Genomic DNA, 16,991 nt, shown 5'->3' on the forward strand with positions numbered 1-16,991 from the left:
CCCAACAAGTCCACACTGGCCCTCCAAAGAGTAACCCACCCAGACCCATTCTCCTACCTTATTATTCTGTATTTACCTCTGAATAATGCACCTAACCTACATATCCCTAAACACTATGGGCAATTTAGCATGGCCAGTTCATCTAATTTGCACTTTTTTTTTGGATTGTGGGCGGAAACCAGAGCATCCAGAGGAAACTCACAGGGAGAATATGCAAACTCCACACATTTAGTGGCCAGAGGCTAGAATCAAACATGGGTCCCTGGTGCTATGAGGCAGCAGTGCTAACCACTGAGTCTTTCTGTTCTGAGCCTGGTGCAATATTCCAATTTCTAGGAACAACATTGTACTTTACAGCCTTAAATTCCCTGCACTGCAAAAAGAGGCTGTTTGGCACACTAAGTATGCACTGAACCTTCAAACAGCATCCCAGTAACTCCACATTGGGTTTTTACCCTGGTATTCCTCTTAATGTTCACATCAGTGGATACTACAAGGCAATTTTTTGGCTCTGCACATCTTTGGACCATCTGCAAGCCACATACCATCCTGATTTGGGAACTGTTTTAATATACCTTTATGGTAGACTAATAGTTCAGAAGATGGCACCTCCACACCACCAGTTGGGGTTGGACAATATTAGCTAGCCTACCTAGTGATACGCACATCCTGTGTAAGAATAAAGAAAAGGAAAATTCTCTCTAAGAAGTATTGCACAAAGGTTTTCTTTCGAATGAGCTCTACAAGTAAGTTTTAAATATATGTGGGACAGTTTATCATCGCCAAAGACTCCAACAAACAAATTAAATGCTTGCATATTTAATAGCAATTCAATTTGGCTGCAAGAAAGTATTTAACATACTAAACAGCTTATAGGTAATTTAACTTAATGTGATAATACAGTAATGGGCCAGCGAACTCCAATGACAGATGTGTATTTTTTAAATATATGCTATCCCTTCCCTGGGTATCTGATGATACCCAGTTTAAGGAATACAAAGGTCAATTTCCCAATGGAGGATTAGAGTTTGCCCATCTATTTTCTGACATTCCTGCCCTACTATTGTCCATATTTGTCACTTGGATCTATATAGTTGTCAGTTTTATATCTTGCACATCTGGATCTTTAGGTGTCAGGTTGCTCTGCTGTTATTTTAAGCACTATTAACAATTTGATGTTGCTCTCACTTCAAGAAATTCTGCATTGGGTCAAGCAAAGTTAGATTAGATTCCCTACAGTGTGGAAACAGGCCCTTCGGTCCAACAAGTCCACACCGACCCTCTGAAGAGCAACCCCCCCCCCCAAGACCCGCTTCCCTACACATCTTTGGACTGTGGGAGGAAACCGGAGCACCCAGAGGGCACCCAGAGGAAACCCACATAGACACAGGGAGAATGTGCAAACTCCACACAGACAGTTGCCCAAGGCTGGAATTGAACCCGGGTCCCTGGTGCTGTGAGGCCGCAGTGCTAACCACTGAGCCACCAGTTCATCACAATGGAACTCACCCGAATCACTACATTTCTTGGAATCAGTTTATGGGCTGAGAAAATGCAGGAAAAAGGGAAGGGGAAGTCTTTCAGGAACACACTTTCTAAAAACCTTTTTTTAATCTTAAGACGCTAGATAACATTGCAGAATTTCATCTGCTTTTGGCTCATTGTTGAATGTTAAAGTGATCTCTGATTGCTAAAAAGTGTCTTTGTTGACTGTAAAACCAATTAAGCACTCGTCTATTGAAGATCATCTATTGAGGATCGCAGTGAACCAAGCTGGATGACCCCTTTACACAATGTGAGCCATTCTTATCAGCCCAGTAAGTCACTCAGTGATTCACTCTTCTCTGTAATGTGGTCTTTCAAACTAAGCAATGGAAGTGAAAATTGCTGAAACTTTCTGGAAAGAATTTCACGAAATGCTTGCAACTCCTCAGCGAGAATCTCCACACAATCCACCTCCCACTAAGTGCATAATTCACACATAAAAGCTCTGATTTGTAATTTGTATTGGAGATTACAGTATGCAGCATCTTGCTTTTTTCTTTAAAGAAAGGATTCATTTTCTGCACCAGCTGATGCATTTTCCATATAGAAATTACTGCACAGTCGAAGGAACAGAACTGTGAAATGCCTTTTTTTTTTGCTTTTTGAGGCTGAAAAGATTTCTGCTCCTGTGAATGCCTCTTATTTAATGGCTGATAGATTAATGATATTGAGCTCAGCAGTGGCCTGGTGAAGAGTGGGAAGCGCCATCAGAGCCACATCATGTAGAGTGAAAATGAATCAAGGTGTCTATAATATGTCTGGAGGTGGCAGAACAAGTGTTAATTTCCTCAAAATTTCTCCCATTCTACGTTATACCTGGTCAAAAATCTATTCCGATGCAGTGAAGAAATACATCCTCACTAAATTTGCAACCAACCCTTTAGGCAGAGTTGACCAAATGAGAAGACATAATTTTTGAACTGTAACTTTGTTTTTGGGCTTTCAGTATTCTGGCAAAGCCATCATTTATTGGCCATCTCTAGTTGCACCTGAAAATGTAGTGGTGAGCTGCCATCTGGAACTGCTACAATTGATCTGGTACAAGTACACCGGCAATGTTATTAGGGTGGTACTGGGGCCTGATCCAATGACAAGTGAAGTAATGACAGTATAGTGCCAGGTGAGGAAGGCTGATGGCTTGGGCAGGAACTTCCTGGTCGTGATGTTCTGATGCACCTGCTGCCACCATTCTTCTGGGTAACACAGGTCAAAGCTAAACAAATGTTGCACATTAACTTAAGTAAAATGTTTCAGTTGAACAGGATTTGCTTTAAGATTTTGGTCTACATCTTAAATATATTTTCTAAACAACCTGTTCGGGGATTTTATTATGCACCTCTGGAGCAGGTGGGACTGGAACCCAGGTCTTAGATGTAGGGTCACTACCACTCTTTCCCCAAGATGTTTGATTTTGAGCTATTGCTGGAGAGCTTTAGTCTCCGTATTTAAGGAAGGATATAAACACATTGGAGGCGTTTTAGAAGAGGTTTCCTAAATTGATACCTGAAATGAGTGGGTTGTCTTGAGAAAAGGTTGAACAGACTTGGCGTGTTTCCACTAGAATTTAGAAAAGTGAAGGGTGACTGTATCGAAATGAATAAGATACTGAATGGTCTTTAAGAAGGTTTACGTGGAAGGATATGTCGTCTTGTGGATCAGTCCAGAATCAGTGGCGCTGTTTAAAAATTAAGTGTACCCTTTTAATGCAGATGGGCATTATTCCTCTTAAGGGTTTTTCAGCTTTGGAACTCCCTGCTTTACGGGGCATTGAATATTAAGGTGGAAGTAGATTCTCGTTAGTCAAGGGAATCAAAGGTTTGGGGATAGATGGGAATGTGGAGTTTGAAACATAAATAGATCAATTATCTTACTTAATGCCAGAATAGGATCTCAGGCTCCTTCTGCTCCATTTTTCATATATTCATATTTTAAGAAAGAAATCCATCAAAACAAAACATTCTGGGATTCAGTTCACCGTCTGTCAGTGAAAAAGTCAATACTTAAACGTCAGATCAGCATAATGATCAACAGAATATGAGAAAAACTAAGTAAGGAAAGTTTCAATGAATCACCAGTTCCATGTCAGTTTCAGTAAGGGGAGGTGGCTCCATACAATGGGAGAGCAGTAGAGAGCCAAGACTTGGAGCTATTGATAAGAGGCTTTCAGTGCCTCCAGTATGAATCTTTCACTGTTTCACAGTGGAAGCACTTTGCTGCCAATTTGGCAGCTCATTCCCTCACCTCCAGCTTTTTTGTTGTTTTGTTTTGCAGTAAGTAAATTAATTCTGTGATGAATGACTTTCCCTTTGGAAAAATTGTACTGTAATAAGATAGTCCTAAGTGTACAGTTTGAGAAAAATTGTCTTGCTTGTAGCAAATGTGTGTATGTGTGTTATCTAATAAAAGATGTACCAAGTGTTCAGTCAAACTCTCATTGATCACCTGGGGCAGTTTTAGTAAAATATAATTAGATAATCAAACAGATCACCACGAATCTAATAGGCGGGCAGCAAGCTTGTAGAAAATGACCAATACTGAGAAAATAACAATTGAAGCAGTTAAAAACAAAGAACTAATAAGTCTTATGAGCAGCACTTAAATTTGGGAACTGTTAGTGGTGGGGCACCCCAGTACAGACAGAAGTCAGCCTATAGAGTAATTACTGTGTCAGAGATCATTAAGATCAGATAATCACTGCATATGTTAGCACCATTAATATTGTCAGCGTCTGCTGGAACCTGTGCGAAGTGAAAAAAGGGAGCTGATTGGAGGATTGCTCAACTATTTCAAACCAAAATGAACATGTTTGGTAAAGTACTGCAAGCTTCATGAACAGAAAATGACATTTAAAAGTTCCCACTTTATTGAATTAAGTATGCAAAAGCTTTTCAGAATTTCAAAATATGTAATTCAGCAATGTCTAATTTTTGCAGCTGAACTGCACTGGATGATCTTTCAATCTGAAAAGTCCATGACATTTTTTTCGTGTTTCCATGTGATTTGTTGCAAAGATTGGCAGCACTCACAGCTGTTAAATTGTTTGAGAGTAGTTTCATTTGTAACAGCCTGCTGGTGCATTTGACTTTTCACATAAGCAAATCAATGAGTGAGCCTATCTGAGTTTGTAGGCAGGACTTCAGCAGATCAATTCTACAGTTGCTACAGGGCTCGGGTGAGGAGTGGAAGTGGTGAGATTTAGGGTTGTCTTTGTTAGGGAAACAATTTTTTTTCAGGGGGGGTAGGGGAGAAGAGGAGGAAGAGATGACAGGGAGGAGAAGGCAGTAATCAGATGGTAGTGTTTTTAGGTTTTAGAGTCCTTTCAGTGGAGGAGATTGTCCTGATGGCATGGGAAGGGATGTCATGCTGTTCTAGGCAATTTCTCTTCTATATTTCACATAACTTTAGTCCAACAGTTTTTGTACCACAATGGTGAAGCAATCCTACAAATACTACAACTGAGATAAAGAAATTAACCCTTTGAAATAAACATCCTTTACCATAATGTCAAATTTGTTGAACTCATTACAAAAATAATTCACCCCTTTTTAATCAAGTAAATGATAATGTTAAAATGTATTTAATATTTCAAACATTCATCAGTTAAATTGTAATGGTTACTTTTGCACCACCATCTCAACGGACCATTACCAATGACTGACCAGTTAACCTGTAAATATTTTAAACTCCATTTCCTAAAACCACCTGCTGTTGAACAACTTCAACAGCTGGAACTAGTGCTCAGTCCCAACAACTCAATCTGTCACAGTCCTGTGTATGGAGAGGCAGGTGCCTTTCAACCTTGAAGAACAGAAGATATATGGGAAAGGGAAAGCAAAATCTATGAATCAATAAGCAATTCGATATTTCAGTGATGAGCCAAATAACCACCTGTATCCATCATTGTCTTGTGTGACAATATAAAATCCTCCTTTGGCTGGATCCACACATGTATAACAAGGAAAGTCTATTGTTGTAAGAGGGGAAGCCTGCTCACAATCCTTACGTGACTGAGGTCATGTCGGACTTGACAATCAATTGCCATTTTCAATCCAGACAAGCCACATAGTTTGTCAAAACTAGCATAATGAATGTGTGATTTTGCTGATTGGGTCAAAGGTTAAAGGAAGCCTTTAATCCTTTAAGGTTCAACAAAGCAAAATCATTTTTAAAAGCACAGCTTGCAGTGGTCAGGATTTTCAAACAGCACCCTGCTCAACAATTGCTGGAAAATGAACGAGCTCAGTCCAAACGTTTGACCATGTATGGTCCTTCCAATTCATAACCAATCTTCCTGTAGTAGTTCCTTGTACCAACACCTGGAAAAGAAAGGACATCACGTTAAGGAGAATCCAAAGAGTTTTTACAAATATATTAAGGATAAAAGGGTAACTAGGGAAAGAATAGGGCCTGATTGCTGATGAAGGGAGTTTGCCCGAAAAGTTGACTTTCCTGCTCCCTGATCTGCTGTGCTTTTCCAGCATCACTCTAATCTAGCGCCTCCAAGATCAGCAAGGCAGCCTTTGTGTGGAGCTGCAGGAGATGGGGGAAATACTAAATGAGTATTTTGCATCAGTATTTACTAAGGAAAAGGGCATGCAAGAGATAGAATGTAGGGAAATAGATGGTGACACCTTGAAAAATGTCCATATTACAGAGGAGAAAGTGCTGGATGTCTTGAAACACAAAAGTGGATAAATCCCCAGGACCTGATCAGGTGTACCCTAGAACATTGTGGGAAGCTAGGGAAGTGATTGCTGGGCCTCTTGCTGAGATATTTGTATCATCGATAGTCACAGATGAAATGCCGGAAGACTGGAGGTTGGCTAAGGTAGTGCCACTGTTTAAGAACAAGCCAGGGAACTATAGATCAGTGAGCCTGATATCGGTGGTGGCAAGTGGTTGGAGAGAAATCTGGGGGACAGGATGTACATGTATTTGGAAAGGTAAGGACTGATTAGGGATAGTCAGCATAGCTTTGTGTGTGGGAAATCATGACTCTCAAACTTGACTGAGTTTTTTGAAGTAACAAAAAGGATTGATGAGGGCAGAGCAGTAGATGTGATCTATATTCACTTCAGTAAGGCTTTTGACAAGGTTCACCATGGGAGGCTGTTTAACAAAGTTAGATCTCATGGAATACAGGGAGAACTAGCCATTTGGATACAGAACCAGCTCAAAGGTAGAGACAAAGGGTGGCGTGGTGGAGGGTTTTTTTTCAGACTAGAGAACTGTGACCAGTGGAGTGCGAAAAGGATTAGTGCTGGGTCTACTGTTTTTCATCATTTATATGAATGATTTGGACGTGAGCATAAGAGGTATAAGTTAGTAAGTTTGCAGATGACACCAAAATTGGAGGTGTGGTGGATAGCAAAGATTACCTCGGATTACAATAGGATCTTGATCAGATGGGCCAATGTGCTGAGAAGTGGCAGGTGGAGTTTAATTTAGATAAATGCAAGGTGCTGCATTTTGGAAAAGCAAATCTTAGCATTACATATACACTTAATGGTAAGGTCCGAGGGAGTGTTGCTGAACAAAGAGACCTTGGAGTGCAGGTTCATAGCTCCTTGAGAGTGGAGTCACAGGTAGATAGGATAGTGAAGGCGGCGTTTGGTATGCTTTCCTTTATTGGTAAGAGTACTGAGTACAGGAATTGGGATGTCATGTTGCAGCTGTACAGGACATTGGTAAGGCCACTGTTGGAATATTGTGTGCAATCTGATCTCCTTAGTATTGGAAGGATGTTGTGAAACTTGGAAGGGTTCAGAAAAGATTTACAAGGATGTTGCCAGGGTTGGAGGATTTGAGCTATACAGAGAAGTTGAATAGGCTGGGGCTGTTTTCCCTGGAGCGTCGGAGGCAGAGGGGTGACTTTATAAAATCATGAGGATAAATAGACAAGGTCTTTTCCCTGGGGTGGTGGAGTCCAGAATGAGAGGGCATAGGTTTAGGGTGAGAGGGGAAAGATATAAAAGAGACTTAAGGGGCAACTTTTTCATGCAGAGAGTGGCGCATGTGTGGAATGAGCTGCCAGAGGAAGTGGTGGAGGCTGGTACAATTGCAACATTTAAAAGGCACCTGGATGAGTATATGATCAGGAAGGGTTCGGAGGGATATGGGCTGGGTGCTGGCAGGTGGGACTAGATTGGGTTGGGATATCTGGTCGCAATGGACGAGTTGGACCAAAGGATCTGTTTCTGTGCTGTACATCTGTATGACTCTCTGATCAGAAACTCAAAAAGACGACAAGGGATTTCATCATCTGCCATTTCACCCGCTCAAACCCCATCTGGTTAATTACCAGTAACCAGCTCAAACTCCACTGGCTCAGTGGCGGTAACCAGTTCAAACCCCACTGGCACAGTGCTGGTAACCAGAGCAAATCCCACTGGCTCAATGCCAGTAACCAGCTCAAACCCCACTGGCACGGTGCCGGTAACCGACTCAAACCCAACTGGCACGGTGCCGGTAACTGGCTCAAACCCAACTGGCACGGTGCCGGTAACTGGCTCAAACCTCACCGACTTAGTGCCGGTAACTGGTACAATCCCCATTGGTTGCTTTTGAGTTACAACGGCTCACAGCTCATTGGTTAAAAGGAAGGTTTATAGTTAGAGATGATCTTATCTGCTACAAGTATATATGTGTGTTCTATTTGAGGAGACATGGAATACCACATCACTATGTTAACGTCTCATTGTGTATAGAGTGATGCCATTACTGGACTCTCAAGTCCATGTGCTAAACCCAGATAGCTCTGTACACAAAATATGAAGTAGTGTCAAAAAATATACACATTTTGCCCTGTCGAGCACCCATTATCTATCCATTTACTGCTACGATGCCCCACAAGGATATACAATTCATACACATTATATTGATGAGTAAAGCAAAGCAATTGTGTATCGAGGTATAGAAATCAGACAAAACTAATGCACATATTGGAAGAGTGTTCAAGCATTTTACTGTAATGTTAGCCTCTCAAGGGATTTGGAATATGGAGAAAAAAATGATTCTTCAGTCAGTTGGTTGGAATCATGTGGAGAACTGCATTCAATTCTAGGCCATCCACAGTTTAAAATGATGATGGAATTAGACAACTGACAGAGGAAAGTTCCTTCCTTTAGTGGGGAATCCAGAGTTAGACAGGAAATCAGGAAATACATCTTTATACAAAGATGATTGTTTATTTGAGATTTATGTGACGATTAGAGCTTTCAAATCAATGATTAATATTTTATTGTTAGATGGGATATCAAAGGATCTGGAGCAACAAGGAGTCAAGATGCAGATCAGCTAATGAACCAACAAGATGGGTCAGACTTGAGGGTCTGAGTGTCTGTCTCCCTGTTCTCACAAAGAGACAGCTTTCTGTCCCACAATCACACACCACTTTGTTCCCACCCATCCAGCAGCAATCTCTCTAAGAACAGCAGCAACCACGTGACTAGAACAAGTCCGATCCCCAGCTATCAGGTTAAGTTTCAGATTAGATTAGATTAGATTACTTACAGTGTGGAAACAGGCCCTTCGGCCCAACAAGTCCACACCGCCCCGCCGAAGCGTAACCCACCCATACCCCTACATCTACATCTACATCTACCCCTTACCTAACACTACGGACAATTTAGCATGGCCAATTCACCTGACCTGCACATCTTTGGACTGTGGGAGGAAACCGGAGCACCCGGAGGAAACCCACGCAGACACGGGGAGAACGTGCAAACTCCACACAGTCAGTCGCCTGAGGCGGGAATTGAACCCGGGTCTCTGGCGCTGTGAGGCAGCAGTGCTAACCACTGTGCCACCGCCCAAGTTGCGTCCACCCCAGTGACAGCTCTTTCAATGTATGGAAAGGAACCCGAAAGTCAGCAGTGTCTGCAGAAGCTCTGCTCAATGAGTTACTGCTGTCAAGAAAGACGGCGGGTGCAACAATCAGAAGGATCGTAAGAGGAGGAATATAAAAGATCGATATTATTAGCAGACATCTGTGTTTCACAATAAACCATAAAAACACAGCAGAGACAGCAGTGAATCTTCCCGAGTAGAGGTTATTAACATTTACCGGAATTATATTGACGCAAGCACCTCACACACCAGTGAACTCAGGAAATTTAGAATCTGACAGAGGCAGCACATTAACCCCAACAGTTTATAGGCAGCTTCCAGCTTTCAAAATACATTCTGAATATTGATTTACAGGCAACAGCAAACAAACTATATATATATACACACATTAATTGTTTGAAACTGTGAACAGTACTTTTTGCTAAAATGCCCTTTCACTCTTTTTGCTGGATTCAGGCTGAAGGTTTCTCTCTCTCTGCTGGCTTTTAAAGGATCCTTTTCTAAAAGAGTCTGGACAGTCCTAGTTTAATTCCAAATGGTTATTTTGGTGAGATATAACATAAATTCTTGCTCCCAAAAGCCAGGACTACTGTGTATTAATCAAAACTTTTAAGACGGAGAACAGTAGATTTTTGCTGAACAAGAGTATAAGGGAATGTGGAACAAAGAGAGAGAAATGGAGTTGAGGTACGTTACAGCAAAGATGTAATCGGATCACTGAATAGGCTCACGGATCCAAAACCTGGTATTTTGAGTAAAACTCAAATAAACAATTGTACGATTTCCATTTGTAAGAATGTCAAAGACTTGGAAAGACTTTATGAGAATGGTATTGGAGAAAAGTTTGTGGAAAAGTTGCGGTTATTCTCCTTAGAGCAGAGAAGATCACGAATAATGACCGGCTTTGATAAATAAGAAAAAAACTATCCAGTCGTACAACGGTCAGCAATCAGAGGTTGCAGTGAATTAAAATGATTAGCAAATAAACCAAATGTGAGATGAGAAGAATTCTTTTAATACTGTGAGTTGAAGCAGAGTGAATGGCAACATTCAAAAGAGAACTGTATAAATTTAGAAAGCTATGGGGACAGAACAAAAAAATGGGTTTAATTAGATGGCTCTTCTAAAGAACTGGCACAGGATATAACAGGCCAAATGGTTTTGTTGTGCTGCAATAATTCCATGATAAACACAATTGGAAAATAATGAGCTTTAACTGTGTGAAATACCAAACAGTTCATCAGCTTACATGTTGCACATAGTGCACTGCTCCAAAGATTGTGGATACTAACGTTATTTGGTGTTACTTAGCTTTCTACAGGGCAAAACTTCAGAGTTACTGATGGAGATTCAACCAGGGAATCTGTATCACAGGATCATTAATCATTGCAATTGTAACATCTGTCAACCCTTATCTTGTAATTACACGAGGCATTCTGAGTCACAAGGACCCCTTGAACCCAAGTGTAATGGAGAGTATCGTCATATACTGCGTCATTATGTAAATTTGCTCCCTCCCCATTGGGGGAAGGGAATGGAGAGCCAGCCTGAAGACGTCCATCCTACTAAATATAGCTCTATGCTTCCAAACTCTGCATAAATATATATGTATCAATTTGCAGGTTATTGTGCCACAAGTGCAGTTATTTTGTTTTTGAAGTGTAGCTTCAAGGAATTACCTGATGCAAAACCTCCCACTTCCTTTCACAGCCCAAGCATCACTGTTTCAATTCATTTTCACACCTTGAACCAGTTTATTTTCACAACAGCAGCTTTGGAACTTCTGAACTAGAATAATTCAGTTCATCCAAAATCTCATGGCAAAATTCTCTACATTCACTACTTTATTTCAGATTTCTATCTTGGGGATAGGAGAGGGGATGTAGGATCTGAAGGCACAAGTTCTTTAGGACATTTTATTCTATTAAAGCCATTCATTACAAAATTGCAATTTACTGTTGAAATGCTTGTCATTGTTCATCTTTTAAATGACTTCTCTGGCTCCTCTGATAGCTTAATGGCTTTGTCGAGTGAGGAGTTGAACCACATGGACCAGGTCTGCCATTAAAAGAAGAGGCTCAACCAGCATCCTGAGGTCATTTGGAAAAGAAAACACATCACACCCAATTGCTGATCTGTTCGACACGTGACTGCAGCCTCACATAATGCAGCTGACTAAATGCCCATTGCTGTGGACTCGTAAACTACCCGGTTCTAGCAATCATTATGAAATTCAGTAAGAACAAGAACATTGTACAGACCCATCAATAAGGATCCAAATAAAATTAAAAGAATGGATTTTACAAATTAATCAGTCATTCACCTTCTAAGGTGTGCTAAATGTTTTACACAGGTAAAGATAGCTTCTGTAGGCATTCAGGTCATTGCTGCTTTAGTATCATGAGATTGGAATATCTGTTCCTGTGGGATAAGTAGGTCACTAAATTATTGTTTCACTCAAACATCTGACATAAAGGAAGAAGAAGGGGTCTTGTGGAGCAGCAGTTAATATTTATAAAGAAAACAGCTGCCCTGTTGGTATTTAGAGTTGGACGTCTTGCAATCAATCTTGCCACTCTTCCTCAAACAAAGTTCATTTTGGGAACATCCAGCCGAAAACTTGCTTAAAACAAGATGCACCCTGTGTTGTACTGTAGACTCCACTAGGAAAGTAATTGATTACTGCTTCGTTACTGGAGAAAATTCTAAGGCAACTTGGGTTACCAAAAAATAAGTTTAAAAAAATGGGGAGTGGATTTGGGGTGGTGGGGAGAAGAAGTGGCAATATGTTCAAGAAATAAATCACACAAAAAGAAATGTAAGAAAATTAACTCAGAACAGGGTTTAGATGAGTAAAATAAATAAGGATGGAATTAAAATAAAATCTGTGAGAAATTTCTTTAGAAACTGCAGAATGAGTTCACAAGAGTATGTAATCATCTCACAGTGATGCCCACAGTTGTTATCTAGGCACAGACAGGCAGAACAGTGACTGGTGGAGGGGTAGGAGTATAACAATTAAAAGAAAATACAAAAGATAAATGAGCAAAATTCAGGCAGACTGGGGAACATTACTTACAATTTTACCTTTTAAAAAAAAACTACTAGATTTAAGGATGTTTAGGACTTGAACCAGAAGTGAAAATAGATTTGAATGGATGTCGTGACATGTCAGCATTCTCATGAACCACAGGAGTAAGCAGCTGGCATGATTCCATTCACTCCTCTTCTAACGAGACCGAAGCATTTTATTAAAGCCCAGTGGTTGTAAGTTAAAGCTTGAGGCTAAGGCTGGGATCACAAGCTGCCCTGGTGACAGTTGATAATGGGCCATTTCATTAACCTTCAGCTATGGTATGGGTGTATTAGCTAGCAGCACACCAATCAATAGGTGTCAATAAATACACACACAACTCCTGAACTTAACACTGGTATTCCAATGCTGCAGAATTAAGAATTACCCCCTTGTCTACTTTTCACAGGTGGGATAATGCTCAACTTAAGCAGCTATCACATTCAAAGTATAAGCATTTCAGAATTAAATATTTTCATTGAGCTAATGGCAGCTTCTATAGGCACTCAGGTCTTTAAGTATCTTGTATCATGAGATTCAAACATCAGTTCCTGAGAGATAAGCAGGCCATAAAATTAAAGGTTCATTGAATCATTTGGACACATTGTCACAGTATATAAAAGAATATATATATGGAGGTTTTTAGGGTGCAGTTGTAGTGTCCCTACCTTGAAGCCTAGCTTCATCCAAAACCTCCAGAGGTGTGTAATAACATCTCTGAACAGATTCATTAGAAAAAACCTATAAGGGAAGAAGAAGGGCTCTTGTAGAGAAATATCTAACACCTGAAGCTGACTTGTACATATCAAGCTAGTATAGGAGAATCAGTTCAGATTCACAGATTTAGCTGGAGAATACTGCTTGCTGTGTGATCAGAACTAGTCACTTGATATCTCATAATGCTTGAACTGACTGGAAATATATTAAATGGAATGAACGGAAAGGTAAGCCACGATACTCCCACAGGACTATAGACAGTTCTCTCATCATTGGAGAGATGAGACCGGGTGGTGAGTTTAATCTGAAAGTGGATAGAGTTTGAGAAGGTGACCCACACTGATTTGTAAACCAGTCGTCTAGCTAACTGATCAACAAAACAGAATTTCATCATACTTATAGCAAATAAACAGGCATTGCACCCAATAGTCTGTGTCAGTGATTGTTCTTCACCGAAGCTTGCTCCCACACCTCCTCATTTCACACTTAGTGCAAATCCTTCTATTGCTTTTGCCCTCATATACTATGCATATACTACTCACTTCAACTGCTAAGGTTCTACATGCCCACCACTCACCGGGTAAAGAAGTTTCTGCTGAAACCCCTGTTGGGACTTTGGTGATTACCTTACAATTACAACATATGTTTCAGACTCCCCACAAATGGAAAGATAATTAGTTTCTACTATCTTGTCTAGCATAATTTCAAAGACTTCGAACTCCTCACTATTAATATTCTCAATTCTAGAACAAAGATTCAACCTGTTATATCTTCCATGATAGTTATAATCTCAGATCTGGTGTGAGCCTTGTAAGTGTTTCTGCACCTCTTTCAGTGCCTCTTGATCAACTTTAATTTGTAATAAGGAGTCCAGCACATGTCCACGTAGTCTAATCATAAGTTTTGTTAAACTTGTATAAAACCATGTGCATTTCAATTTAGTTACACTGAAAACGAGCCCCAGTGCCTTGTTTGTAATTTTCTATGGCCCTTTTAAACTATGCCGCTATTGCTAATGATTTGTGCAACTCTAATCCTAACTCTCCCCCATTGAAACTATTATCTGATCAGTATATCACATCTTATTCTTGCTAACAATAGGGACTACCTCATCCTTAGCTACATTAAATACATATGCTATTTATCCACACTTTCCGCATGTTTACTATTATTTCATTGCATTTTGTCACTATCTTCATCAGTATCAATTATAATCCCAATTTGTCGTCATTCACAAATTTTGAAATTGCACTTCTGATTCCAGAATTCAAATCACATGGGCAAATTGACCCAGAATCAGGTATAAACAATAATTAAAAAGGCTCTGGGAAGTTTTGTGTCAAAGGAGCTAGAATACAAAGAACAATACAGCACAGGAACAGGCCCTTTGGCCCTCCAAGCCTGCGCCAATGCATTTTGTCTTTCCATACTAAAACTGTGTTCATTTACAGGATCCATATCCCTCCATTCCCTGCATATTCATGTATTTGTCCAGACATTTTTTGAATGTCGCTACTGTGTCTGCTTGCACCACCTCCACTGGCAGTGTGTTCTCAGCACTCACTGCCCTTTGTGTGAAAAACTTATCTTGCACATCTCTTTTAAACTACTCCCCTTGCATGTGGAACCTGTATCCCAGAATAATTGACCCCTCCACCCTGAGAAAAAGCCTCATACTTTCCATTCTATCCATGCCATTCACAATCTTTTTAACTTCTAACAGGTCACCCCTCAACCTCCTGTGTTCCAGTGAAAACAAACCCAGTCTCGCCACCCCTTCTTCATAGCTAAAATTCCCCCATTCCAGGCAACATCCTGGTAAACCTTTTCTGTACCCTGTGCAAAGCATCAATATCCTGCTGGTAGTGGGGTGACCAGAACTTTACGCAATATTCCAAGTGTGGTCTAACTAAAGGTCTATAAAGCTGCACATCACTTGTCTATCCTTAAACTTGTTGCCATTTCCAATCAAGGCAAGCATGTCATATATCTTTTTACTACCTTATCTACAAGGACTGCAACCTTCAGTGATCTGTGGACCTGCACACCCAGATCCCTCTGCATATCAATATTCCCAAGGGTTCTGCCATTCAGTATATAATTTCCACCTGTACTTGACTTTCCAAAATGCATCACCTCACATTTGTCCAGATTAAATTCCATCTGCCATTTCTCTGCTCAGGCCTCTAACTGATCTATATCCTGCTGAATCTTCTGACAATGCTCCTCACAACTCCAACAATCTTTGCATATAAAAGCATGAAGGCTATGCTACAGTTGAATAAAGTTCTGATCAGACCTCATCTCGAGTCCTCTTTCAACTCTGGCACTGTGTGGCATCTAGCTCTAAAGCGGAAGCAGATAATACTGGGTTAATTTATATAAACGTATAAATCAAGTGAAGGAATAGGCCATTCATCCCCTCAAGTTTGCTCCACTATTCAATAAATCTGACTGTAATCTCAAATTGATACTCCTGATAATCGTGGTTAACAAGAATCTACCTACCTCTGTTTTAAAAGTATTCAAGCACTCAGCATTCACAGTCTTTTCAGGGACAGTTCTGAAGATTCATGTATCTCAGAGAAAAATGGGAACTTCTGATTTTTTAACAGTGATGCCTGTTCTGGAATCTACCAAAAGAGAAAACATCCTCTCCATAGCCACTGTGTCAAGATATTGGTGGACTAATCTATAGGCCCCCTGCATAGTTACCATATTATAGGACAAAGAATAAATTAGGAGATAATGAGAGAATATAAAAAAAGGCAGCACATCAATTATGGATGACTTCAATCTTCACCTGAACAACACCTGATATTTCGCCTAGGCTACTTATAGCCCAGTGGCCTCAATGTTGACTTCACCAGCTTCAAAGTTCATCCATCCCCAGCCTTATCCCATATCCACACTACCATCCTTCTCCTCACCTCCCTGACCTGAACTAATCTGTTCAGCTAGGTAAAAACAAGGACTGCAGATGCTGGAAACCAGAGTCTAGATTAGAGTGGTGCTGGAAAAGCACAGCAGGTCAGACAGCATCCGAGGAGCAGGAAAATCGACGTTTTGGGCAAAAGCCCTTCATCAGGAATAGGTGATGAAGGGCTTTTGCCCGAAACATCGATTTTCCTGCTCCTCAGATGCTGCCTGACCTGCTGTGCTTTTCCAGCACCATTCTAATCTAATCTGTTCAGCTTCCTACTCACCTATCCGCTCTCAACTGACCAATCACAATAACCCCCCTCCTGCATCCACCTATCATTCCCCACCCCCTTCCTTCTATATACTTCACCGCTCCCTTCCCGTCTCCAGTACTGACAAAATGTTTCAGCCCAAACTGTTGACTTTCCTGCTCCTCGGATGCTGTCTGACCTGCAGTGCTTTTCCAGCTTCACATCTATTGACTCTGACTTCCAGCATCTGCTCTCAATCTTCATGTAGATTGGGAAAATTGAATTAACAGAGGTAGCCATGAGAAAGTGTATCTGGGACAATTTCTAAGGACAACATATTGTGGATCCAAACAGGGATCAGACTATTTCAGATTTGATAATATGTAATGAGGCAGGTTTAATACATGATCTCAGAGTAAAAGATCCCCAAGAAATAGATACCATAACACTGTGGAATTTAGCATTCTGTTTCAAAGAAGGAAACTTTGGGTCAGAAACAATGCTGCTAAGCTCAAATAAGAATAATTACATAGGAATTAGTGCAGAATTAGCTGAAGTGGACTGCGAAAGAAGTTTAATGAAAAGGGGTTTAGCAGGAAAGACAGTTCAAGAACAATGGCAGATGTTTAGTCAAA

At 40.6% G+C, this 16,991-nt stretch overlaps 1 protein-coding gene across 3 annotated transcripts in view; it reads right to left on the minus strand.

Annotated features, from left to right (window-relative positions):
- Positions 1-4,385: 4,385 nt before the first annotated feature.
- Positions 4,386-16,991, minus strand: part of elp3 (elongator acetyltransferase complex subunit 3) — a 116,965-nt gene continuing 104,359 nt past the window's right edge. For all 3 annotated transcript variants that reach the window (XM_072560024.1, XM_072560041.1, XM_072560033.1), the window contains one exon: positions 4,386-5,861. In XM_072560024.1, coding sequence (XP_072416125.1) covers positions 5,785-5,861 — 77 coding nt within the window. In that variant the 3' untranslated portion in view covers positions 4,386-5,784. The remainder of the gene's footprint in view (positions 5,862-16,991) is intronic.

This window comes from Chiloscyllium punctatum, chromosome 3 (genome assembly GCF_047496795.1).
Source record: "Chiloscyllium punctatum isolate Juve2018m chromosome 3, sChiPun1.3, whole genome shotgun sequence".
In the NCBI taxonomy this organism is placed as follows: domain Eukaryota; kingdom Metazoa; phylum Chordata; class Chondrichthyes; order Orectolobiformes; family Hemiscylliidae; genus Chiloscyllium; species Chiloscyllium punctatum.